We start from the raw sequence: 26,140 nt of genomic DNA, 5'->3' as shown, positions 1-26,140 counted from the left end.
TTCTAGAGAGGTGACATCAGGGGTGTGATGAGGTGGAGGAAGAGCTCAGTCCCCCACTTTCTCCATCTTAGTATTTCCTCTCTAGTTCCCTTCATTTTCTGTTCCCAAATAATTATTTTTCCCTGATGCTACTGGGGGGGGCGGTGCGCAGTGGAGACAGTTCACATCCCTCCAGGGTGGGAGAGAAGGGGCTACCCTAGTATTACATTCAAGGAAGAGAAACTACGGGAGACTTAATGGAAAGAACCTGCCCCTGTGGGCACAGTATAGGGTGTCCCTGGCCCCAGACCCCTTACCCTAAAGGGAGGGGGAAAGACTTAGTTCCTCATCACCATCATCGCTGAGGAAGAGATCCCTGGGATCACCCCACAGGCTCCCCAAGGCTTAGAGACCTCAGAATTCAGAAGGGGCTTCCTCAGGGTCGTGTATGATGTGACCTTGGAGAAAAGTCAGTGTGTTAGAAAAGTTGTTTTCATTTCGCTTTGCTTCTAGCTGACTGTGTGACCTCAGGTAAGTCACTCTCTTCTTCAGGCCATGGAGTCCTCAAAAGAATGGGATAGGATCTGTAAGGCTCCTGAGCCCTCAGATGCCATAATCTGTCAGACTATGTGCTGAGCTCTCAGCCCTCTGGCGTTGGGGATGTGACTGTGTGCCCAGTTCCTGCCTGCCAGGAGCTTATGGCCTCAAGGGGCAGAAGTCACTAAACCGTGACATGATGATAGTCATGGAAATAATAAGTTACAATTGATATGAGTTAGAAGGAAGAATGCAGGTGCTATGACGGTGTTTTAAGAAGGGGGTGGGGGCGCTAGCACAGGAAGCAGACATTTCAATAAAAACACAGGGAACAAGCCTGTTGCCCACACATTCATTCAACACACAATTGCTGAAGGCCTCCTCCAGACCCCAGGGTGAGCAGAACGATAACCCCTTCCCCCCCAGAGCCCAGAGTCCAGTGGGGAGACGGACACCAATGATATAATCACACAAATATGCACACATATGGTACATGTACTGAAAAATATGACAGGGAACAGTGAGGGAGAGGGGGTCAAGGAAACCTCTCCGAGACGGCAATGGTCAGTCCGTTAGTTACGATCAGAAATCCTTCAATCGAGCCCGTGGGAAAGCTGGGGGAGGCCCCTGGAGAGGGCGCACCTTCCTCCCTTACTCGCCTTGCCTTGGAGTACGCCCAGGTCGGAGACCGAGCAGGAAATAGGGTTCCAGTCTCTGACACTCCCACCCACCGTGGGGCTCACCTGAGAGCCTCAGGTGCGCCTGGGGGGCGGAAAAGGAGGCGGAGGGAGGGATGGCGGCGGCAGGTGGTGCACCCGGCCCTCACCGAGTTGGCCCACGCGGAGCGAGCGGCGCTGCAGCGGTATCTGGGCTCGTCTCCCTGCCCCGGAGCCCGGCAACTATTAATCTTGGTTGACGGTTTCTAATGTCCTAATTGGGAGGTGGGGAGAGCGGCCCAGTCCGCCCTAAAGGTAGAAGCGGCTAATGGGCCTCTTCATCACCGCCAGGAGCGGGTCCCTGGCGGAGCGCGAGGGGCGCTGCAGCAGGTGAGACGCGGAGCTGGCGGCGGCCCTTAATGAAGCTGCCGGGGCTGGGGCGGCCCGAGAGGCCAGCTCGGGGGAGGGAGGTGGCTCCGGGGGAAAGGACGGTTCGCCCACCCCCGGCGCAGAGAGCCTAGCTCGCAGGCTCACCTGGGCGCCTTGTACCTGAGGAGGCCTCCTGGGGACGCAGCGCTGGGAGCGTGGTTGGTGCCAGGTTAGACCTGCGTAGACATGGATCTTTTCAAAAGTGACAGAAGTTGAGTGGGAGGAGAAGTGTCTGAAAATTCGGGTCGCCCTCAATAAGCGAGAGCTGGGTACAAAGTCGGCGCTCCGAACTGTTTGCTGACCTACAAGGCCTGTGCCAACGAGTGCGGGGGGAAGATGTTAGGGGCAAGTATGAATTCGCGGGCTTCCGGGACGCCAAGGACTCCAGAGCGCTCTGCCTTTTCATATCCACACCTCTTCCCCCTCTGTAACTCAGTTTCCCTTCTGGGGCAGGTCTGTGGGCTCCCAGTCCTCCAGCACTCAAGTCCACTCCTCCTCCACCATAGTGGGACCTCTTCGTAACCCAGTCCTCCCAAAGCCGTCTTCCTCACCTCACCGCAGTCCTGGCCCAAACTGCCCGGGGACGGGCCCACCCAGGGGGGCCCGGCCGGGCCGCTCCTCCGCCCTCCCATGGGACCCGCTGCGTCCTAGAGCCCCAGCTTGTCTTCGAGCTTCGCTGCCTCCCGCTCGCTGTCTGCCTCGCTCCCGCCTTCCTCCCTTCTCCCTCCTCCAGCCGCATCAGAAATATATTGTAGTATTCTCACCTAATCCTGTTCAATTACAGCATAATAAAACACATAATAAAAACCTAATTCATTTTTCTCCCGCGCCTCCCATCTCCCGGCATCTTCTAGCTCGGGATTAAAAATTTGTCTTCATGTTTGTGGCACCGCAATCCCGGCGCCTCCGCATCTTTAATGTATGAGCCGGGGAGCTAGAGATCCGCGGATTCTGCGGTCTTCGCGCCGGGAAGGCGCCTGCCAGTCACCTAAGGATGCAGGCGGGGAAGGAGAGAGAAGCGTAGACTTGCGTGGGGCCCTTGCGGTGGCCACCCGCTCGCGTCCACAGGATGAGGGCTCAAAGGCCCCCAGATTTCCAGGGGCAGAGAGAAAGCACGTGCGTCCTGTCCGACAGACCCCGTGTGGCCTCTAGGGAGCGCAGTGTGGGGCAGATCTCTGGGAATGGCGTTTACTTGACTCCGATACCTGGTGCAGCCCAGCCCCGGGTGCAGAGCAGAGCCAAGCAAGTAAGGGTCCCGCTGTCCTCAGCTTCCATTCTCTCCTTCGCTTCTGATCTGAGCGGGCCCGGTCAACACAGCTCTGGTTTCCAAGTTACTACTAACACCCCCAGTCCCTAGGGACTCTCTACCATCCTCTGATCACATTGTAACCAACCTGGATCGCTGAAACAATGTTAGAACTCCCCAGAAGGAATTATTAAGAATTCAATAAAAGAAAATTTCCTACGAAGGCCCAGTACCTGCTGACTTTACAGAGGGCACGTCTGAGGTCCAAACACAGCCCAGTGATATTCCCTCATTCCTCCATTGGTTCGTTCATTTAGGGTGGAGGTTCCCAAACTTTCTACGTTCATGGAACCCTTAGCTTTTTAGTAATTTTTTCACAGTACTCTAGGCCAAAAGAGATACCCAACAGTTCCTTTTAAGTACTTAGGTCAAACTTAGGCACTTTTTACCTGAGGAGGCCTCCTGGGGGTGCAGGAGGTAAATGCTTATTAAGCATTTGTAGCTGTCTGAAAAACTAATACACATAAATTGGAAGAAAAAAGGAATATTTTTATGTCATACTTAACCTCAATTACTTAATAATGGAATGTGTCCACCTGTTGAGCTCTGCATAAGTTCTCAAAACTTGGAATCAGCTTACAGTGCCACGGTCATTTCCTGTTCCACATTGACTTTTGTGTGGTTTTTGCTTTTTGTCACAGCAACCATCAAAAACCCAGTTTTTGGGCTGGCCCAGTGGCGCAGCGGTTAAGTTCGCACGTTCCCCTTCTCAGCGGCCTGGGTTCGCCGGTGCAGATCCCGGGTGCGGACATGGCACCGCTTGGCACACCGTGCTGTGGTGGGCGTCCCACGTATAAAGTAGAGGAAGATGGGCACGGATGTCAGCTCAGGGCCGGGCTTCCTCGGCAAAAAGAGGAGGACTGGCAGTAGTTAGCTCAGGGCTAACCTTCCTCAAAACAAAAAAACAAAAAAAAAAAAACCAGTTTTGCAAAGACATCATTGAAAGTAATGCAGCGCAATCTAATAATTGAATTGTGAGCTAACTTGAGCTAACAGTTTGTGCAGTGTCCAACAGAGGTTGAGTATTGCTGGGTTTCCCTTGAACCCCAGGGTTTACAACTTAAAATGTCCTGCAGCAGCCCTTTGACTTCATTGTTGCACTCTGGGGTGCCTCAGTACACAGTCTGGAAACCACAGATTTAGGGAGTCTGCCTATTTTCTTTAAGCAACAAGCCTTCTTAGTGGTCTTGAAAAGTTTGGGATAGACGAATAGAGGTCATTTGATTTGGCCAAAGGAAAAGAATTTGAATCTTATCCACAACTTGGGGATCAGATATAAAATAGCAGGGGAGTCTGACAGCCTGGGGGTTCAGGGTTGGAAGCCAGCTTGCAGAAATGGGGCCCTGAAAATCACTAGCAGTGACAAACAAGTCCAGCAGGAAGAACCAGAGTCAGCAGAAGGCTTGATATCATAAAAAGCAATGCTTCCAGGTAGGTTGTAGGGTGATGCTTAATCTTACACCACCACTATCCAGAACCACCCCTACCCCACTGTGCCTTGGTGCCAGGAAAGGAGGTCGTGAAAATGAAACTGTATCACCAGAGGCCCAAGCAACTCTGCTGTGGGAGTACTCTATAGGAACCGGACAAGAATGAGGTGAAGGTGTCTCCTTTCCAGCATGCCTTGAATGACAGCAGCTCGGTGCCAGCCCCAAGGAGCTGCAGAAGTGGAGGGTAGGTCAGCACCACAGGGAACTAGGCATCGGCATGTGCAGGGAAGCAGAGAGATAACAGAGTTGAAGATAACAGAGGCTCTGATTACGTGGGAAACACTCTCTCCTTCACCCCCCTGCATTTAGGACTCCTAGAGAGACACAGAAGAGGAGGGCTGAGTTCCTTCTCTTGCTGGCATCATATGTAGGGACATATCTAGGGATAAGCTTCACTTTGCCTATGGGCACTTTTCAAGACACACTACCCCCAAGATTCTGACATGCCTTCCTGGGAGGATGTGCTCCTCCATCCTCCAGGCTGAAAATCATTAAAGCTGTGAGCCATTGTTTCTGTTGTGAATATGTCATGTTTTTTAGGTTTATCAAAAAGTAAAACAGATCCAGAACCACTGTGTTAGTAAACTTACCTTGGACCAACATACGAGTGGGTTTGAGGGCACTTTTGGATTCCACATTCATTTATTCAGCAAACATGTCCTGAGTACCTGTTGTGGATCAGGCACTACTACAGGTGCTGTGGGCATATAAAAGTGAAGATATGAGTTGTTTTTTCATGAGTGTAGAGTTTCAGATGTGCAAGATGAAAAAGTCATGGAGATCGGTTTCACAACAATGTGAATACACTTATTACCACTGAACTGTACACTTAAACATGGTTAAGATGGTCAATTTTATGTTATGTTTTGTTTTATCACTATAAAAAAAAAGTGAAGATATGCTGCCTGCCCTCAGGAAGTTTTTCATCTAAATTGGAGAGAATCATCTGTATAGAACCAGCAATAATATATGTTGTAGTAAATTCCAATCAGAGTAATTCCCAGCTCACAACAGTGGCCCTTCTTTGGGAACAGCCCCCACCACAGAGGTAGACCTGAAGTAATGATGTCCAATGTCCTTGCAACTTGACCCTAACCTCTGGCCACCTCCTAAGGGTAGACAACTGATCTAAGCTGTACAAATTTTTGCAACTTGAACGGAAAGAGCAGAGACTGAAGCTGGTTGAAGCTGTTACCTTAATGGCAGTCCCCATAAACTCCAGTCGCTGAGGCCCCCAGAGCTGCCCAGCTTCCTGGCCTTTCCAAGGCCGGGTTGGTTAGCTCCATCCCCGGTTCTGAGAGCTACTGCAGAATCCATCCAATACAGCTCCCTGTTTACTGGAGCTAGCCACAATCATTCTCTGTCACTTTCCACAACATAACTTCAGTGAAAACCCAAACCAGAAGTGCTCCTTCTGGGAAACAAAAGTGGTCAACTGACTGAGGACTTGCTGGTGATAGGGGAGGGGAGGTCTTCAGTCAGAAAATAACATAGAGGTAAAGGGGCAGCTATATATGGTGACAGGTAAAGATTAGACTATTGGTGGTGAGCACGATGCAGTCTGTATAGAAACTAATAAATAATAATGTATGCCTGAAATTAATTACACAATGTTATAAACCATTACGACCTCAATAAAATAATTTTTTAAAATGAGAAACTGAAACACTGAAAAAAAGAAAAGAACATATGTGGTTAATAGGTTGATTTCTAGATTAACATAGCAAACTCCTGCTCCATAAGCAAACACTTTACCCTGAAGGAGCTGTTTGTTGCTTATTATAGGCACGGGGTTATTTTCCTACTGGATGCATGGAAGTGGAGCGAGGACAAGGTTGCGTGTGTAACCCCCAGCTACGCAGAGTTCCTCCCACATTCTCCTGGTCGTTATTCAGTTACAAAACCTCGCTGGTAGAAGATTGGAAGGAGGAAGCTGGAGGAGGCTGTGGCCTGAAGCTGAGGCTGCCTTTGTCCCTCTGGCAGTCTGGGATGGGACTACCAGTGAGGAAAAATATGTGTGTATAAAGGAAGAGAGAAGGATACTGCCCAGGAAGCTCTCTTTTAGGGAATGATCCAACTGTGTCAAGATTCCTCCACAATTCCTAGCAAAAGAATCCCCCGCATCCGAGATCGCTGAGACCACAGAGAGATGCTGGGAGACTGATGAACAGGGGCTGGGGAGAGGTGCCTGAATGCCTGCCGAGCACAGGCTGTGTCCTGTAGATGGGAAGGGACTCTGTTCACCCAAAAGGCCATTTCTACCCAGCGCCAGGCACACAGCCCCACTTAGCAGAGTTCAGTAAACGTTTCCCGAACGGTGGGATGCGAGGGGGCGGAGAGAGAGACAGAGAGGGGCGGACGGCTCAACCGGCAGGGCCAGTAGCCTCGGAGGCGGCTGGAAAAATCTAGGCTTGGGACCCACGAGGAGAGGCCTCGCCTGAATCCTCGAAAACCTCGCGGATTTCTGGGCAGGAAGTCAAAGGGCGGGCGCGGAGGCGCTAGTGGGTTACGAAACTCTAAAGGAGGGAGGGGATTTGGCGGATTTAGCAGTCCAGAACGGAGGTCACCCGGAGCGGATTGGAACGAAGGTTCCAGGCTCAGGTAGGGAAGATGAACTGTATTCCTGGCCTCCGAGCTAAAGCCGTTGCCCAGGTAACGAGAAGGAGGCGGGACCGAGCAGAACCTTGACTGACAGAGCCACAGCAGGGCAGAACTCTGCTTCTGACTGGCTATGTCCCCACAGAGGGGCGTGGCTTACCTATGACTGCTAGACCCCCCTCCCCCCCCGGGGCGGGGTTGGTTTGAGACTGACAAGCTTGACTGGGAGGAAATGGGGCTCGGCTAAGATTCCTCGCCCCGGACCTGGCAGGAAGTAGGCTAGTCTGATTAGCATGAGGCCACAGGGCCAGAGATGAAGCTGGCCCAAAACTCCTGCCCTTAAGATGCCGGCCTCTGGGTGCCGGCCGGTGGCGCAGCGGTTAAGTTCTCACGTTCTGCTTCTCGGCGGGCTGGGGTTCTCTGGCCCGGATCCCGGGTGCGGACCTGACACCGCTTGGCAGACCATGCTGTGGTAGGCGTCCCACATATAAAAAGAAGTAGAGGAAGATGGGCATGATGTTAGCTCAGGGCCAGGCTTCCTCAGCAAAAAGAGGAGGACTGGCAGTAGTTAGCTCAGGGCTAATCTTCCTGAAAAAAAAGAAAAAAAGATGCCGGCCTCATTAGTCCCAGTGACCCTAGAAAAGAGCAGGATATGCCCTCTTGGACCCCTCCCTATGGCCGGACTAAGCTAGGGCTCCAAACCCAAGCCATTTTTCTCCGTAGACGGTGGGCCGGGCGACAGAGAGGGTCGTGGTCTTTCTTATGATGGGCGGGGTGGGGGCTCTGGACCAGATGAGGCCAGGCGAGGGGAAGAAGGCTGTGGAGGAAGGCCAAGGACGCTGATGCAGGCTAGGAGGAAGAGGGGAGGCCCAAGAATGGGGCAGATTACTTTCCAGTGAGAAAAGTGCTCTCTCAGCCCAAATGCTGACTTCTGAGGAAAATTCCAAGTATGTGGAGGCAGTTTGGAAAACGTACCTGGCTAGGATTTGCCCCTAGAGAGCCTGTGAAGTTAATCTACAGCTAAGTTTTTTACTTTGAGAAGCTGGTGTGGAATTAGGAAGGAAAGACAGCAGGAAAGCATTCCTTCCAAACTGGCCCATTGGTGCCCTGGCCAGTCTTCTCTCTGACATGATTTAGTGTTACCTGCAGAGCACAGATAATTGTTATAAAATGTTCTTAATGATTTTGTTTTACAGAGATTCCTGCACCTCACTCCCCAAGTGGGTTTATTTTACATAGATTTTCCAGTAAAAGTGCAAGCCCTTTTTACAAGGGGATTACCAAAGGCCAAAGGTCTCACTGCAGAAAGAGGCTTCAAGAGTTGACCCAGGGCTCCAGTGGGCTTGGTGGGAAGCACTGGTCCAGATCGGCAGAATAGGGTGGACTCGAAACTGGTTATCTAAATGTCCCATATTTAATCAAGAATAGGAATCTTCACTTATACTCCTTCAGCTATAAAACCCTCATGCCTGGAAACTCCTCAGTGGCTTTAGTAAAAGTTTGTGTACACTTACGGGCCTGTCAATTTTGCTGGCCTTAAACAAACCAGGCCCAGGGAGGAGATGCCCTGGAATGTCCGAGGCACTAGGAGAATAACCTCAAGTTTGGCTGGTGGCTGGCAAGGAAGGAAGAAACACAGTACAATGGCCTCAGAGTCACACAAGTCGGCTTAAATCCTGGCTCCCTCACCTCCTAGTTGTCTAGCCATGGACAACTTTCTTAATGTCTTTAAGCCTGTGTCCTTGCTAAGACTGGATATAACATGTCTGGCCTCACAGGGGTGGTTATGAAGACCAAAAGATATAATGGACGTAAAGCACGTGGCCTCAGTAAACCTGGCACCACACAGCAGGACTCAGTGGGCAGTAGTTGGTGTAACCCCCGCTGCCCATACAGGTAAACTTCACTTCCCGAGGGGAGTGAGTGAGTCCAGGCCAAGGTAGCAGGTTCACTTTCAACCCCAAAGATTTCTCCCCACCACCTAGAGTGAGAGCTTTGAGCTGAAAAAAGCGGGATGAGGCATATTTCCTGCAGGGAATAGGGAATGGATTTGATTATAGATTTATTCATGTTTATTCTTTTGAATCTTCCAAAGCCAAGACTTAGGGTAAGAGAGCCAACTATAAGCCGTTTAATAGTGGCTCTCACCAGCTGCACACAGGGAGGAACTTTTGGCCTCATTTCTCCCAGAAAAAAGAGGGAGTTACATAAGCAGGGAGGGAGTGGAGGGCCCTGGGGCGGGGGAAAGGGGTGTTAACTGGCAAGGGGTCCCTGCCAGGCTTGTTCCTATGTTGTCTCAGTTGGGGCATGGAGGGTGTGCTGGTGCCCTAACAACTCTGGGCCGTCCTTAGCCCTCTAGCTTTCCTCTCTCCAAAGGCCTCTCTGGGAACCAGAGGCCACCACCCCATGCCAAATGCCTGAAGGAAACCAAGAAGCAGAGCGTGAGGCTTGAGACCAGCCCCGCTAGCCAAGAAGGAAATGAAGCCAGGACTCCATTTGCTGAGAGAATAGAAGGTGGAGGCATCTACATCCCCTCCACTTTAGTACTCAGGGCGCTGATGGAGGACTGATTGTCTGATCTCAGCGCGCCCTCTGCTGGAGGCTCAGGCTCCCTACGGAAAGGGAGGGAAGAGACTAGAACGGGAACACAGTGGGTAGAGAAGGGAAGGCTGTATAGGCAGGAGGCTATTCCTGGGCACTCAAGACATGAAATCAAGTGAAGTAGACAGTTTTTCAGTTTATTGAGTAACAATGGCATCATAGCGTTTATCACTGGTGGTGGATGGGTCGGGGAGCAGGAAAGTGTTCTTAAAGGCGCCCACTGGGGCCTTCATCCGCCCCACCCACTGCTTCAGCCAGAGGTCATGGGAGTTGGAGTCAAGGTCCAACTCTGCGCTCTGTGAGTTTGCCACCACAAATTCCATCCCCAAGCCCACGTCCTCTTTGGACCAGCCTTTGATGCCTGGGCCCTTCCTCCTCTTGGGAGCGGCATGGGGGTGGGAGTAGGGCCAAGCCTCAAGAAAGAGGAGCTAAGGTGGGAGGTCAGCTGGATGTCTAACAACGGTCAATAGAACACAAAAGTCCCTGTCTTAAGATTGTACACTCAGGGCCTAGTTTCCCCTGAGGGTGTCCTAGTTACACCCACTCAGATACCTGTGGCGTTTAAGCACCGTTCCCACAGCTGTGTCCCTCTGTAAGAGGGTGCCAGGGGAGCTCTTAACGGGGAATGCTTGCTTTGTCTTTGTGGCCTTTTGGTTGGGGGAGGGAGTTGGGATTATAGGTTTAGATTTGAGGTTATGATATCAGAGTGGACCAAGAACTCCTAGGATTGTGCCTAAAGACACTCATGCTGCAGTGTGGGAAAGATGGGAAGATGGCAAGAGCAGTACAGGATACTGACACTCCTTTGTTCTGGTGGAGAAAAGGAGAGGAAATGATCTAGTTCAGGATGTAGGGGATGGCATAAGCCCCCTGCCTCCCTTATCCTGACATGTCTTCCTCTGCCAGCCTAGTTGCTGGGTCAGTTTTGGCAGCCAGGAAGCATAAATTGGAAGAATTCAGCCCAGTTTGGTCTGCTAGTGTCCCTCAGTCTCTGTCCTGAGATCCTGGGGCTCCCCCTGTGTCCAGAAGGGGTTAGATGCTGTCAGAAATGACTTGGCTGGTGGAACTGTTTAGGCAAGGAAGTCCTCTAGCCTGGCTGGCTGGCAAGTGGCAGGAGGCCGAGAGGGGAAGCCAGACATCAGGACATCCCAGGACTGCATGTCTGCTCCTAGCTTCCAACACAGCGTATACACGTGTACACACACACACACACACACACACACACACACGTATATATGTAGAGACGCAAGCTCAGGAGAAAGGAATTATGTCACCCTGCTCTGTGAAATCAGAGAGGAGAGAAAACAGTTTACAGGGGCACCTCTCCCAGCCTAATGGAATGGATGCTGGTCTCAACGGCCACTCCCCCACCAAGCCCCCTGCCCAGTACCAGGCAGACAGGCAAGTGGCAGGGATGGCAAGGCTCCACTAAAGCTGCAGCCCAAGGGAGTGAGGGAGAGGCCAGGGCCTGCCCCTCCCTCAGAGCCCCTTGTTGTAGTAAACCACTTCGAGGCTGGGGTTCTGCTCACGGATCTGACTTCTCAGCTCCGGCTCCAGCCTGCTCACATTTATGGAGCTGCAACAGAACACACAGGCAGGCTGAGTGTCCCCTGAACCCAACCCCCTCAGGCTAAGGGATCGCCATCCCTCCTCCTTCCAGGCTGAAGAATCTTCTCCTTCAACTGCCAGGAGGCCCAGCTCACTATCGTTCCCCAGCCCCCAGAATAAGCTGAGTGCCTGCCAGGCCTCCTCCCACAACGCACTAAAGGACCTTAAGCTCAGCTGGCTCCAGAGAGGTGGAGATCTGCCAGAACCCCCAGCCAAGCCCAGGCAGGGCAGCACTTACCTTCTCTGGGGAAACAGGGCACAGCACAGGGGGGTGGCAAATACCAGGCTAGGGGGGAGAAGAGTGTTGGAAAGGTTTGTGAAGCTTTGACTTAAGGGATTTCCCTCCTGCACCCCAACCCATCTCTGGAGACAGCCCTTAGGGGTGGAGATTGATTAAAGCCAACTCTGACATTAGGTTATGGCTGAGGAAAGAGCTTCCAGAGCACTGACCCAGAGCTCCACAGACAGCAAATGTCAGAATCAGGAGTCAAACGTGCGTGAGACTCCTGGATGGTACCAAAAGGTATTTTTCTATGCTTTCCTCTTGCAGATGAAGGCTGGAACCCCTTCAGCCAGCCTCTTGACCTTCAAGGACAGGGATCAGCCCCTAACACACCCAGTACACCCTCCAGGCATCCAAGACCCCTACCAGCTGAATATATGAATGAATGATGTATATAAACATCTTAAAAGCAATAAATAACCACCCACATCCACCATGGAAAGGGCACTCCCACACACCCTCCTATCTCCCTGCACACTTACCAGAAGCCCACCAGCCCCACCTGCAGGGGTGCCCCCAGCCAGGGGCGGCGCTGTAGGGAGACAGAGACAATGGAATAGCAAGTGTCCCCCGCCCCCCGAACCCCCAGGCCATTGCATTCACATGGCTCTATGCCATCAGCCCTGACGTGCGGCCCTTTTCTTTCTCCCAAGCCCATAACACGGTTGGGACCTCCAGATCACCACCCTCCACTCCAGCCAGGCCTGTTTACTGACACCCTCCCTAGTGTCCCATCACCCATTCTCGCCTCTCAGAATTGGTTCCCATGGCACTCCCTGCCTCTTTCTCTTCCCTCACTTCCTGCAGGAGTGCCTCATCTAACCCTCCACTCACTTCCCCCTGGCCCTTCCCAAACACATCTCCTGCTCTGTACACCTTCTTGATTTGCTCCAGCCACAGGGACCACCATTCTGTTTCTCCAGGGTACACAGCTGGTGCTCAATAAATATTTGTGAATAAATGATTGAATGAATGAGCTAGAGCTTGTGTTCCTGTGCCTTGCTTCCCTGTCCTGTTTGTGCATGTGTGAGCCTGTGTGTCTGTGTCTGTCTCGCTGTTGTGAGCGGGTGACAGCATGAATGTCATATCAAGTGTGACATGATGGTCCATCCCTGGGTCAGAGGCGTCTGGAGTGACACCAGTTTCCTTCAGGACAGAAATCATTTCCCTCCGTCCCTTATCTTCTCTTCCTCCTCCCTCAGTGTTCCTTTGCCCAAGCCCAACTCATTCTTGCTGGATGAATGAAAGTCGAGGGGGCAGCACAGGGGTGGGGCCAACAGATGGCGAGTCTTAGACTCAGGTCAGGCTGGAGAGAGGGCTGGGCTCCCAGCCACCATCACTTCCAGGCTGGGAGAAGTGAGAGTGACATACCTTCAGAAAGTCTTTCTTCTCCAGAGTGTCCATGATCACGGGGGGAATGGCTGAGGGGAGAGCAGGGCAGGGAGGGAGGTAGTGAAGTGAAAGTTGGGACCCAAAGGAAGGGGGGATCCCCCCCAAGTCTTATGGTCCCCAGAGTCCTCAAAACCCTTGGGGAACCGCACCTCCCTTCTCTCAGAGCCTCCCGTGCCCTACGCAGCCACCCCCACCTCACCCATGGCAGGAATCGCCATGCAGATTCTTGATACCACCACCTGGAAGATTCCCTGCTTAGCTGCAGCCACCGAGTGGCCAAGCCTCTGACCCGCCTCATCAGTCACTGGGATGCCCACCTGCAGCTCCCTGGGAAGGGAAGGAAGTAGGGGTCAGACCATAGGCCCCAAACCCCACCCACAATGTCCTCATGGGCAGCTACTCCCTATTCAGACATCCTAGATCCAAAGGCTGGCTCTCCCACCCCAGGATCCCAGCATCAGACTGAGACCGGGCCAGCAGCTCATGGCCAGGGAAGGACAGGACTCTCCCCACTCTGGACTGGTCTGCATGGCCGGATGGTGTGTCCACATGCACACTGGGCACACACAAGCCAGGATTCGGGGCCACTCACCTCTGCCTCATTAGAGGGATGTTTATGCAGTTGGCAGCTGCCACAGCTGCAAAGGGCACAAATCTGCTGACCAGCGGGGGCAGGTGCTGGGAGAGGAAAGATGTCATTTAGTGGCCCTAAGGGCCAAGGGATGGTGAGGAACTCTCGGGAGACATATGGGGAGCCTGTAGGTCCGGGTGGAAGGGTGATGGAGAAGAAGGAAGCACATAAAGGGTGAATAGGGGGCAGTAGAATGGGGGGACATTTACCTTAGTGAGGGATTTGAGGCCCAGGGCCGTGGCCACAGCCCCAGTGGTGGCACTCACATAAGCTGTTCCCAGCTGCCTGTGGGTGGAGCCAGGACACAAGGAGAGAGGTGAACAGCCCAGTAAGTGGTTCTTTCCTTCAGGGACTTGTGAAATCCTCAATATATGAAGCGTGGGAGGGTGGCCTGATTGCAAAGAAATGCCTCCCTGGCTCCAGTGTAGACTTTTCTGGAAGCCCCAGTCCCTCCTTTTGAGGAAGGGTGAATCCCAAAGCCCACCCAAGAGGACCCTATGCACTCAGTCAGGCCAGGAAAGTGGGGAAGAGGGGCAGGCTGAGAGGAGGGCCCTGAGCCACTGGCGGCATGAGCCCGCTGGGAACAAGAGTGAAGAGGAGAGAGCAATGATAGGCGAGGAGGGGAGAAGAGTCCCTGGGGACAAGCTCTCACCTCACAGTGATGGGAGCATCGCCACTGCGGTTGGAGTAGTTAACGACGGCATTGAAGGACTGATTCACCCACTGCCAGAACACCACGGTTGGGGTCTTCCTGAGGGAACAAAGACACTTACTTTTGCCCCCTCTACAATGTCCCTCATCCTTGGACCCTGATAAGGAAACCACAAAGGTCATTCCCAAACACTCAGGAGGGACCCAGTCGATGACCCAAGAACCTGGTCTGGTGACCCCTGCATGACCCTCCCCACCTACACAAACATCCCCACTGTCTCTGGGGTGGGAGGACCCCCAGGGTGGAGTTCTGAGGAAAGGAAGGGATTCTGACACAAGCTTTCACCCACCCCTACTTTCTGCCCAACTGGCCTAGAAAGGAAGCACCTGGTCATCAAGCCACACTCTGGCTAGGACAGAGCACTCAAGGAGGGGACACATGGGACAGGACCTGCCTGTAGAAGGTGAGCATGCAGCCAGTGATGGTCATGTTCATGGGCACCTGGGCTGACATGCGGCCAATCAGGACCACCTTCTCCCCTGTGTCCGGATGGAAGGCAGAGTCGTACACATACTTGGCCCTCCACAGCTGGTCCTCGGTGAGCCCTGGACTCACCACGCCAGCCCTGCAGAAGTTGACAGGGAGCAGACAGGCAATTCTAGAGGGCAGATCTACCCTCCAAATCCCCGCCCACCCAGCTCAGAGGAAGTCTGGGCAGAGGCCCAGGCACTCTGGCCCCCAATCTTAGAATAAAGGAGCTCCTTGTCTCTGGGGGAGAGTCAAAGCTTCCCAGAAACGGGGGGGGGGGGGGGAGGGGGGGGTGGGGGGGGGCGCGGAGAGGGGAGGCCCATTTCTATTGCCCTTCAAGCCACACGAGGAAGGTTGTCCTTCCATTTCTGCCTAAATGCTGGGTCACGGGTACTGGTGGTTTCCAATGGGTCAAAAATGGCTGGGGGCATTGCAAGGGTTTCTCCTCCTGGAGACAAAGGGGACGCCCTCCTATCTTGCTGGGACTCAATTTTGAGCCCCTGTGTCCTTGCAGAGGGTGGCCCAGCAATGGGATAGGTCCCTGTGGAGGGTTTATGAGGCATAGAGCAGCACCCCCCGTAACTATCAATGCCACCTCCTCAACCCAAACACCCCAAAATCCTTTGAGTTAAAGCTCTGTGCCATCGTTGTCTGTGATTCCAGCAGACAGGGCCAGGGAGCAAGGGGACTGAGGAGCAGGACAGGATCACCCTCAAGCTTGGGGAGGCAGGTACAAAAGGTACTATTAATGGCAGGGAATGAGATCGTGGGGTACAGGGTCAGATGGCATAGGGAGTCACCTGTAGTTCTGCACGATGTTCCGGGAAGCTTCCAGCTGTGCCCCAGAAAGCAGCAGATTTCGGGGATCGGTAACAGTGAAGAAGTGCCGGGCTCTGCCCATGAAAGTGCTTTGGTCCCAGCGAGGTTCCTGGATGTTGATATCTAAGGGCAATTCACCCATTTTCTGCAGGGCAGGGACAAGAGTCAGAGGATTCCAAGGAGGGGGTCCAAGGGCTCCACCTGAGGACAGCCTTTGGTGGCCCTGCCCCAGTCCCTGGGCCTATTGCCAATCCCTTTTGGAGCTCAAGGTGACTCCAGATAGGGAAGCAAGGGTTGGGGGAGAAGGTGTTTTCTAGGGGAGGGGGTGGGGAGAAGAAAACCACAAAAACAGATCTCCTTATGCTGTGGCCTGGTGCAGATTTTCATGAGTGAGGATTTATATGTGTGTCATTGATGCATGCGCAGCAGCTAATCCCATGCATCTACTCTTGTGCTCTGTATGCACAAAAATGCATTCTATATGCATCACACATCTATGTTCCTGTCAGCTTTAGGCCCCAGCTGCCTTGAGACCTAGATACAAACCCCTAAGGCTGTTTGGGAAGATAGGATAAGCCCTCCCACAGGTCAGCCCCTGATTGGAGGAGAGCAAGAGCTCATAGGCCACTCCAGGGCTTATCTATTCCAGATCTCAAACAGGGGACTCTGCTGATAGCCCTGTGCGTGTGTGTGTGTGTGTGTGTGTGTGTGTGTGTGTGTGTGTGGGCATGCACAAGTCCCCTCTCCAGACCCATCTTCCTCAACCCACACTGAATGGCTCAAGGCTCTCCTTGTTCCTCAGCTGGGCAGGGCTGGCACAGACACTCGTCCACCTCTCCCTGAGCCACCTGCTTCCAGAAAGGAGCAGGATTCAGTAAAGGCCTCCTCCACCCAGCACAGAGAGGAAAGCCTGGAGCAGCCATCTGGTTGCATTCGGCAAAATCCTACAGAATGACTAATCCTCTCCAACCACACTTCCTCCCTCACAGGCAGACACACCCTCCCTTCTCTCACATACTCACACTCACATACCCACACACAAAGACACCATCATATAGCCCTACATAGACACACAAACAAGGTGGACACGCCCTGCATACCCTGGCCCACAAAGACTGTTACTTGCATGCGCACACACACACACGAACACACACACAAACAGCCCATACCCATCAGTTGTAGCCACTTGAAGGCTTGACCAAGCCGAACCCCACCCTGACATTCCTCCGCACTACCAACTTCCCCCTGTGCCCCTTGGACCTCTCTAGAGCCAGAGCCGAAGATACTGAATCGGACAGGACAGAGAGCACCCTGCAAGGCAGGCCTCTCTCTCCGACTCCCAGTCTTCAACTCCGTAAGCCCCTGACTCCCGAACCCCGCCCGAGCCAGCGGGACTCACGCTTTCCTGGGATCCTGGCCTCTGCAGCTCTCAGACCTGCCTTCCTCTTCGCGCATCGCCCCCGCCCTCCAACCCATCACGCGTAACGTCACGCGTGACGCTAACCAGCAGGAGGGGCGGGGGCTCCCCTGGCACGTCCGCCTGGCGTGCCCCTGGATTGGCAGAGTCCGGGGGCGGTGGGGGCGACGCCCCTAGCCCAGGCTACTGGGACCCGGCCCCACACTGCCTCCCAGAGCCAATCCCGGCTCCGGGATCAGCTGGGCCGGATTCCCAGCGAGAGAGAGGAGGGGAGGAGCCACGGGTGCTCCCCCCTCTGCTTGCAGTCCCTTGGCTGTCCTCGGGAGGCACCCGGCCTCTGCAGCAAGGGGTCTAGGTACCCAGGGCGAAGGCTCGCAGTGCGCAGGGCGAGGGCGGGCGGCTTGGAGGGGCCATCCTTTTGATGGCGCGCCGGGAGGGACTCGGATTACTGCGCGGCTTACCTGATGGCTGCCTTGACAGTAGCCTCTGCCTACTTGGCCCCCTGGGCTCCTACCCCAGTTTCCACAAGCTCCTCTCGCAGCACCTCGGCGTTCACACCCCTTCACAGCCCCGTTTCGCTCGTGCCTGTGCCCCTTCTATGTCCCCAGCCCTTTCCTCCTCCCCAGGCCCCTTCTTAGTCCCCTCTGAAACCCCTCGCTCCACTGGGTCCCCAGTTTCCTTATGCCTCCAATCCTACCCCTGCACCGCAGACCGTAGCCCCAGTCCCTGCCCTGGGATGCGAAGGGGCAGAAGGCTCAAGCTAGTGGATCAGAAAGAATCTTCTGCCCTCTAGTGTCGTGGGACCAGCTGCCCCGCCCTGCGTCCTTTCCCGGGCTGGGTGTCCAGACACTTTCTGACATAGAAGAAGGATGCATGTGAAGAAGGCAAAGCTCAGCCACAGACACTCTCACAACTCACCCAGTCACTGTACGGAGCACGCCTGCCTCACACCCAGGCTCATGCCCTGCTCCGCCCAGGTGACACTCCCTCACTGAGGCCTCAGGGGTGACCGCAGAGGTGTGGCAATTCCAGGAGCCCTGGTAGCTGCGTCGGCCTGGAGAAGACCGGCTTTTGGGCTTTCCCTGAGCTGAGTTCGCGGGACAGGGTGAGGCATCACAACTCGAACTCAGCGGCCCCAGCCTAGGTGACAAACGGAGGTCCCGGGCGCCCGAGGTAGGTGGCAGGAGGGAATGACTGGCGGCTTTCCCAGCCAATAGGAGCCCAGGGCTACGCAGGCCAGCCCTGCTCCCGGAGCCTCGGCGGAGAGTGGGGAGAGGTTCCACGGCTGCTGCAATCGCTTGCGCCCGCTGGCGGGCGAGGCAGGCGGCTGCTGCACGAGCGAACAGGTGAGCCGGGCCAAGCCTGAGGGGTGGGGGGCCGGGAGGACGCAGCCGGGGGTGGGATGCTGCGTTCTGGGTCCCAGAGCTGCTCTAGGGTAATTGGCCCTGGTTTTAGGCGGGATGCTGTGAGGCATTCGACAGCAGGTCCTCCCCGCAAGCCTGGGAGAGGTTCACACAACCTCTTTAGACAAGAGAGAAGAGGGGGCGGAAGGGACAGCAGCCTGGGGGTTGGGTATCTCTGGGGCCCTTGGCTACAGCTGTCCCAGACCCTGAAGCCCTGCCCTCGAGGCCTGCGCCCCAGGAGCTGGCCCCCTGCCCATATATCCAGGGGAGGCGGTGCAGTGAACTGTGCTGGCCCCACTTTCTCTCACCCCAGTTGAAGCCCTAGGGCCGTCCATTATCCCATCTCCCCTCTCTCAACCTCTACTGGGGACTGGGGACCAGAGTAGATGACTCAGCTGAGAGCAGGAATGAGTGAAGCAGAGGTTCCCACTGCCTTGTATAAATGATTCCACAAGTCCATCATGGTGCCTGGACTGGGCAGTTCTCTGGCGAGGGGTGGGAGAGGTGAGGGGCCTAAGGCATGAGAGGTTAGGGTGCTCAAACCAGGGGGAGGGGTAGAAGTTCTGGAGGGCTGTCTTCACATCCCTCCCCCAATCCCTGCTCTCCCCTGGCAGGCCTGGAGCACGCAATCTTGACAGGCAGCAGAGGTGGGGGGCTCCTGGTCATTGAGACCCCACTCCCGCACAGAAGGCTCATGGAGCTCGGAGCACGCGGGCCTTCATCTTAAGAGCTAGCAGGTTCCCTCTGGACCTGCAGGGCGCCCGTCCCAGTCTAGCCACCATGGCGCACGGTTTCGCAGTGGGCTTGGACCCGCTGGGCCTCGGAGACCTAAGCTCTGGCTCTCTGAGCTCTCTCTCCTCTCGAGGCCACCTGGGCAGCGACTTGGGCTCCGCAACGCGATACCTGCTGAGGAAGCAGCAGCGGCTGCTGAATGGGCCCCCCCGCGGAATCCGAGCCTCATCGCCCATGGGCCGCGTCATCCTCATCAACTCCCCCATCGAAGGTGGGGGCGGGGCCCAGCCACCGGCCTGGGAGCTGAGGGTGGGGGTAGGGGGCAGGGGCGCTAAGTTGGAGGAGGCAGAGCCAATATGAGTGGGGGAACTCCAGAGATGGGAGTCATAGGGATGTAGGGGGGAGGGGGGTTCTGAAGACCCATACTCTCTTCCTCACGTATCTTTTTCTCACCTTCAGGCTAATCCTTTAGGGTTCCAAGATCATAGAGAGGTCAGAGAGGGGAGATAGGGTCATGGAGGCAGGGGAAGGTGTGTGGTATGCTACCCCCCAAGTGAGTGAGGCAGGGTACTGAATTGGTCCCTCCCTCCCATGGACTCTGCCTTCCTCCAAACCCACTTGTGTATGCCTTTGGGGGTGTGGCAAGATGGAGAAGGATGTCCTCCATCAAGGATGTCATCCTTGGACTCACACATCCAAGGACTCATCAGCCCACTGTGTGACCAGCTCTGAGCTGGGCTGTGAGGAGTCAGTGCCCAGTTGGGCAGAGAGAATTAAAGGCTTCAGGTGCAGAAGGAAGGAAATAGAGATAGAGCAGCAAATGTTCTGATGGGGGGCTGGGGGAGGGGTGGCCAGGGAGGGAGCCCCAGGATTGGGCCCTAAAGGAGGGGGAGACCTAATCTTACGTAGTGTTTAATGCTGTTTCATTGCACACCTATTCTATGCCAACCCTGGTTATGTCCTGCAGGGGACTTAGAGAGAAACAAGGCTCAATTTTCACCTTCCATAAATTTACAGTGTAGCAGGGCTCTGAGACAGAGCCACCAACAGCTGGTGGTGGGGTAGAAGTATCACAAAGGTTGGAAGCATGGAGCATGGGGGTGGGGGGCACTTACGAGACAGCTTGGCTGTAGTGACAGATGTGAGGCGACAAAGAGCCAGTAAGAAAGGCAGGACCTTGAATGCCAGCCGGGGAGTGGGGCCCCCCTGGGCCTGGGCTTTCCGTGAGCAGGACGAGATAAATATCTCCAGCTCCCCTCCTCTCCCTCAGCCAGCAGAGCTTCCCTGGCTGGATCCCAGACTGGAATTTTCAGACCCTGCTCCTCCCCTCTGGCCCAGCTGGGCATCTCTGTTCCCCTACCTGGGCCACTGGGGCAGGGGTAGAGCATGTTGCTCAGGGAACAGGCTTTCCTGCACCAGTGGCCCAAGGTACTCACCCTCATCATCCACCTTGCTTGGCCTCAACCTCAGGTGAGCAGCAGGGTACTGCTGAGGGTCACCACTGTCATTCTGGTCATGCAGCAGAAGTCCCAAGATGAGCTAGGAGACATGGAGGGGAGAGAGGAGGCGCTGTGGCCCTGCCCCTGTAAGTCCCGTTGTATTCCAAGAACTATGCTATACCTCCCCTCACACATCCACGTGCACCGTGCTGGCTGTGGTGCAAGGGCTATGTACACTGTCCCTCTAAAGATCCTCTTCCAGAAGTTCCATGATGGCTCTCTCCCTCTGCCTCACTCCAATGCCCTGCAGCCAGAGGAGCAGCATCTTCTAGCGGTGCAAGTCCTGGGGTGTTGCTCTGACCTCTGACCCCTGACCCTGGCCTGTCTGGGCTGGGAGCCTCTGAGCTCAGATCCTCCCTCTGCCAGAGTACAGACATCTCCCAACTCACCGCAGCCTGGAACCCCTCCCCCACGTTATTATTTAGACCTTTCCAGGGCCTGAAAGTACCTGAAAAGGGAGACACAGTGGGACGAGGAACACTGCCACCCACATCACCACCATGAGTTCCCACCAGCTCCTCAAACTCAACTGGTCCCAGAGAAAATGCATTATCTTTAATCCAAACCAGCCCTTTCTCCTCACTCTCCTAGCTCATTTGTTTATTCATTCATTCATCTATTTGTTCTTTTATTTTTTCAAAAACTACTTAGCAAATATCAAGCACTGTGCAATACACTGGGGACACGTGAGTAGAAAGGAATTACAAAGTCTCTACCGTGACAGAGCTTACAGTCTAGTGAGAGGAGACAGATAGTAGATAATGTATGAATAAGCAAATAATGAGAAAGGGTGGTAAGGATCTTGAAGGTACTAACTTGGATGATGTGATGGAGTAGTGGTTCTCAAACTTTAGAATACCTCAGAATTGCCTGGGGGGCTTGTTATTAAAAGACAGATTGCTGGGTCCTCCACCTGGAGCTTCTGATTCAGTGGGTCCGTGGTAAAGCCTGAGAATTCACATTTTTAATAAGTTCCCTGTTGCTGCTGGTTTGCGGAACACTCTTTGAGAACCACTCTAACAGAGATGATCTGGGAGGAGGGGGTCTTAGGTAGGGTTGTGTAGGAAGGCTTCTCTGAGAAAGCAGAGTCTGAGCCAGGAGGGGCTGAGGAATAGGAGCCGGCCCATGAAGGGCTCAGCTAGATACCGCAGGCGGAGGGAAAGGATTTGGTCTGTGGGAGGAACAGGAAGGAAGTCAGTGTGGCCAGAGCTCAGTGAGGCTGGGGAAGGTGGCCGGAGGTAAGGGTAGACAGGTGGGCAGAGGAAAGCCCATGCAGGGCCTTCTTGGGCACGGGGGGAGTGTGGAGTTTCTTCTAGAAGCAGGGGCAGGCATTGAAGTTTTTCATCAGGGGAAAGGCATGATCTGTTCTAAAAGGTGACTCTGGCGATGGCGTAGCAAATGGATTAACAGGGGCCAGAGAAGAAGCAGGGGGATAGTGAGGAGCCTGCGGAGTGTCTGGAGAGAGAGGTTGGTGGCCTGGCCTAGGGCAGTGGAGGTAGAGAAGCTTCCATCCTCAGAGGCCCCAAGCTCCTAGGCTCAAAACCCAGATGTGGCACCCCCTGGCCCAGAGTCTGAGGAAGGCCCCAGGAAGGGACTGAGGAGAAAGAGGGTTGGCGGGCGGGAGAGCAAAGTCTCCCTGGCTGGGCCGAAAAGGTCCTGAGACCTGCGCAGCTAGAATCAGCTAGGAAGCCCCAGGATCTGCCCTGTCTCTGCCCTGCACCGTCCCTGCCCCCAGGCTGCCCTTGGGGATTTCTTCCTGAGCTGCCGGCCGGGGCACTGTAACCTGATTTCTCTTAGATCAGAGAGAAGTGTGTGTGTGTGTGTGTGTGTGTGTGTGTGTGTGTGTGTGATTTCTCCCTCTCAAACACTGCTAGAGCAAGCCTTGCCCAAGATGAAATCTCACCTTCTCACCTGGGAGCCAGCTTACCTCTCCAGTCTTCTCACTTTTCTCTAACCAAAACACCTCCTCAGGGACCCATCTCTGAGGCCTTGCTCCCTCCATCCCCTCATCAGTGCTCTCCCCTTCCCCTCCATGCCTCCAAATCCCACCCATCTTAGTCCTCTAAGAACCCTTCCCTGGCAGCTGTAGCCCCTGGGGACCCCTCTTCTCTGACTTTCCCCAGCGCCGACTGAGAGGACCACTCTGGGCACGTACTGCAGCGTGGTGGTGTTTTGAGTTTCTCTCCTCATGTAGTCAGGTAGTTCCTAGATTCCTTACCTCCAGAATCCCAGAGTCTAAGAGATACAAGGGTCCTCAGGGATCCTTCCACAACATCCCAGACAGGGATTTACCAAGTCTCAGCTTGTATACCCCCAAAGATGGAGTACTCACTATCTCTCCTGGAAAATTCATTTTGTTGTCTGACAGCTGAAAGTTTTCCCTTACTAAATCTGCCTCCATCTAACTCCACTGTGTGGGCTTGGTTCTGCCCTCTGGCTTACACAGACAGAAACATCTAATGCCTTTCCCAGAATAGCTCTTCAACTGTTTGATGATAGAGCAAACATACTCATTTCTGCTGCAAGCTGAAGAACGCAGACTCCCTCAACTGTGCTGCAGAAAGCATGATCTTGAACCTCTTTTCTATCTACCTGACCCTCAGAGTGGCAGGATTCTTAGGAATTTGGCCTATTTCAGGCCTGTGGACATGGGAAGTTTAGTAAGCATTAAATACGCACACATATATCTATATTATGAGGGAAGGACGACAGTGTCTTGTAGCGTGGCATCCTGTCCTACCTGCTCCCATACCCTCCCTGGCCCATGGTCTCAAGACCACCAAGAGAAGACTCAGAAATTGGGTCTCCCACCCCCTCATTTAGGGCCCCAGGTGCTTGTGCCCAGAAACCCAGCCTTTGCAGGTCCCAAGTTGGGGAACCCAGGGGCCCTCTGTGCCCAGAACGGGCATGGGAATCATGCCTGTGTCCCCACCCCCATAGCCAACAGTGATGAGAGTGACATCATCCATGCAGTCCGGGTAGAGAAGAGTCCCGCAGGGAGGCTGGGTTTCAGTGTGCGAGGCGGCTCCGAGCATGGCCTGGGCATCTTCGTCAGCAAGGTGGAGGAGGGGAGCAGTGCAGGTGAGTGGGGCCCCCAGGGGTGAGGTCCTGGCTTAGGATGTGACTCGAACCTCAGTGGGGTGCGGGAGTGCTGTTGTCAGGGTTGAGAGGAAAGCGTCCTCAGCTTTGGAGGGCCTGAGCCAATGAAGAGAGAGGGCTCCCTCCCAGGGCAGAGTGGGCTAATGGACAGGTCCCTAGTCTAATAGGGGATACTCAGCCCCTAGCTGGGGATCCCCAATCTAGTAGAAGTTTTACCCCAGGCGGAGGCTCGGCCTCCCCCAGGGGACTTCTCCAAGTGGCCCACGCCAGCCACCGCCTCCCCTGGTGCAGAGCAGGCTGGCCTGTGCGTGGGGGACAAGATCACGGAGGTGAATGGGCTGAGCCTGGAGAGCACCACCATGGGCAGCGCTGTGAAGGTGCTGACAGGCAGCAGCCGGCTCCACATGATGGTGAGGCGCATGGGCCGTGTGCCGGGCATCAAATTCTCCAAGGAGAAGACCACATGGTGAGAGGCCTGGCCCCACCCCCCCACACCCAGCTCCACCCCCCAAAGCCATGGCAAGAGAGCCTGAGGGCACAGGGCTCTGCATGGGGCCTGGCTGCCATGGCTTTTGCTCTCCCTGCCCCCTGGCACTGGAAACACAGGGATCCTAAGGCCTGACCTTGAAATGAGCAAGGGCCATGTTTTTCCCCTAGCCCTCCTCCCAACAGCTCTGCTGTCCCAGACCCCAGTGGCCCTGCCCCCCACACTCTGCTGCTCTTGTGAGTCTGGGATAGTAACAGCGCCTCTTCCTCAGGGGCCTGAGGCTTTAAAATGGGACTTGGCACTTTGTAGCTGCTCAATAAAAACAGATCAGGATGGTTTCCCAGATTTGATGAGATCTATGTCCCACTGAAGATCTCAGGCCTCTGGCGTCCCCCAAAGGCAACCCCTCCTTTCCTGTGCAGTTACTGGGGCTGATGGGGGGAGAGGGGGTGGGTGGTGGTGGATGGGGGGCCATGCCGAGGACCCCTTGCTGTTGTCCCAGGGTGGATGTGGTGAATCGGCGGCTGGTAGTGGAGAAGTGCAGTTCGACACCGTCCAACAGTAGCTCAGAGGATGGCGTGCGGCGCATCGTCCACCTATACACAACCTCCGACGACTTCTGCCTGGGCTTCAACATCCGCGGGGGCAAGGAGTTTGGCCTGGGCATCTATGTGTCCAAGTGAGGGCTGGGGCAGGGAGTGAGAAGGGGTCCGGCTGGGGATGGGGCTTGGAGTGGGGCCTGGACTGGGACCTGGGGATGGGTCCACAAATGAGGCCTGGCCAACTACGTCTCCAAGGTTGGGGAGGGGGAGCCTGAGGAGGGGTCAGGGCTCACCAGGAGGAGGGTCAAGGAGTTTGCCTGGGGCATCTCTGTATCCAGGTGAAGAGAGTCTGGAAGGGGGTCGGGAGTGGGGGTGGGGGACGGACCAGGTGGCCTATCAGCCTGCCTCCTGTCTGACCCCAGAGTGGACCGTGGTGGGCTGGCCGAGGAGAATGGCATCAAGGTCGGGGACCAGGTCCTGGCAGCCAACGGTGTCAGGTTTGACGACATCAGCCACAGCCAGGCAGTGGAGGTGCTGAAGGGCCAAACGCACATCATGTTGACCGTCAAGGTGGGCAGGACTGTGGGAGTCAGGGAGAGGCCAGACTGTAGGAAGGACTTCCCAGAGTACTCTAGAACTTAATTATGCCCATCGCTCTGCAATTTTTGACTTTTCCACAGCCACGTGAGAGGTAGTGCAGGTATTGTTCTCATCCCTGTTTCACAGAAAGAGAAACTGAGGCTCAGAGAGACAAAGTAACTCAGGAACCAGAGTCAATTACGTGGCTGGTCCGTAGCAGAGCCTGGTTCTAGGCCTGCTCCCCAGACGCTTAGGGCAGTGCCCCTTCCTATGAGTGGTGGAGGCCTGGGGCTGAAAGGAGAAAATGTCCTTTGCAGAAGGGTGGGGTGGTACCTGGGCGTTGGGCAGGACCTGGGCGGTGGGCATCCTCAGGGCCTAGGGCAAGAAGGACTGGGCTGGGCCAGAGATTGGATTTCAGGGGAGAAGCCTGGATTCATTATTCATGTGGCTGTCACACTTGCCCAAGGATCAGGTCCTTCTCACTCCGGCTCCTGGAGGAGATGATGCCTCGCTTTCCCCCATTGCCCAATCCCAGCCCTGTTCCACCCTTCTCCCTTCTCCGAGCCATCACCCATCTCACCATTCAATGCCTCCTCCACCATCCCCCCCGCAGGCACCTCTATTTCCTACCTCTCCCACATCCCATGTCTCCCTTTCCTTCCTCTCAAATTATCCCAAACACTCCTCCCCTCTCCCACTCTGCCCCTCATTCATTCATTCAGTATCTTTGAGTACAGACTACATGAAAGCTACTACGCCAGGTCCAGGGGCTACAATGGTGAACAAGATGGACAAGGTCTCTGCTACTGGGGGAAGACAACAAATAAACTAGATGCCTGCAGATTGTGACAAATGCTATAAGGAAATTAACAG

The 26,140-nt window shown here is 54.7% G+C and overlaps 2 protein-coding genes across 3 annotated transcripts in view; one reads left to right on the top strand and one right to left on the bottom strand.

Moving 5' to 3' along the window:
* Nucleotides 1-9,712: 9,712 nt before the first annotated feature.
* On the bottom strand, nucleotides 9,713-18,052 carry SFXN3 (sideroflexin 3). Of its 2 annotated transcripts, none has more exons than XM_046652251.1 (11): nucleotides 17,845-18,052; nucleotides 15,491-15,654; nucleotides 14,617-14,787; nucleotides 14,163-14,261; nucleotides 13,720-13,795; nucleotides 13,472-13,557; nucleotides 13,079-13,206; nucleotides 12,859-12,908; nucleotides 11,970-12,019; nucleotides 11,443-11,490; nucleotides 9,713-11,172 (listed from the first exon to the last, which is right to left on the bottom strand). In XM_046652251.1, the coding sequence occupies exons 2-11, from the start codon at nucleotides 15,649-15,651 to the stop codon at nucleotides 11,076-11,078; spliced, it is 966 nt and encodes a 321-aa protein (XP_046508207.1). In that variant the 5' UTR covers nucleotides 15,652-15,654; nucleotides 17,845-18,052; the 3' UTR covers nucleotides 9,713-11,075. The 2 variants fall into 2 exon arrangements, with proteins under 2 accessions (XP_046508207.1, XP_046508206.1); XM_046652250.1 differs by lacking the exon at nucleotides 17,845-18,052 and adding an exon at nucleotides 16,909-17,124.
* A 161-nt stretch (nucleotides 18,053-18,213) lies between these two features.
* Nucleotides 18,214-26,140, top strand: part of PDZD7 (PDZ domain containing 7) — an 18,917-nt gene continuing 10,990 nt past the window's right edge. Inside the window, 6 exon segments of the mRNA XM_046652247.1 lie at nucleotides 18,214-18,272; nucleotides 18,944-19,332; nucleotides 23,501-23,641; nucleotides 23,951-24,125; nucleotides 24,649-24,825; nucleotides 25,111-25,258. Coding sequence (XP_046508203.1) covers nucleotides 19,110-19,332; nucleotides 23,501-23,641; nucleotides 23,951-24,125; nucleotides 24,649-24,825; nucleotides 25,111-25,258 — 864 coding nt within the window. The 5' untranslated portion in view covers nucleotides 18,214-18,272; nucleotides 18,944-19,109.

Source organism: Equus quagga, chromosome 2 (genome assembly GCF_021613505.1).
Source record: "Equus quagga isolate Etosha38 chromosome 2, UCLA_HA_Equagga_1.0, whole genome shotgun sequence".
NCBI classification, from domain to species: Eukaryota; Metazoa; Chordata; class Mammalia; order Perissodactyla; family Equidae; genus Equus; species Equus quagga.
The sequence above is the reverse complement of the archived record's forward strand: the minus strand, read 5'-3'. Positions and strand labels throughout refer to the sequence as shown.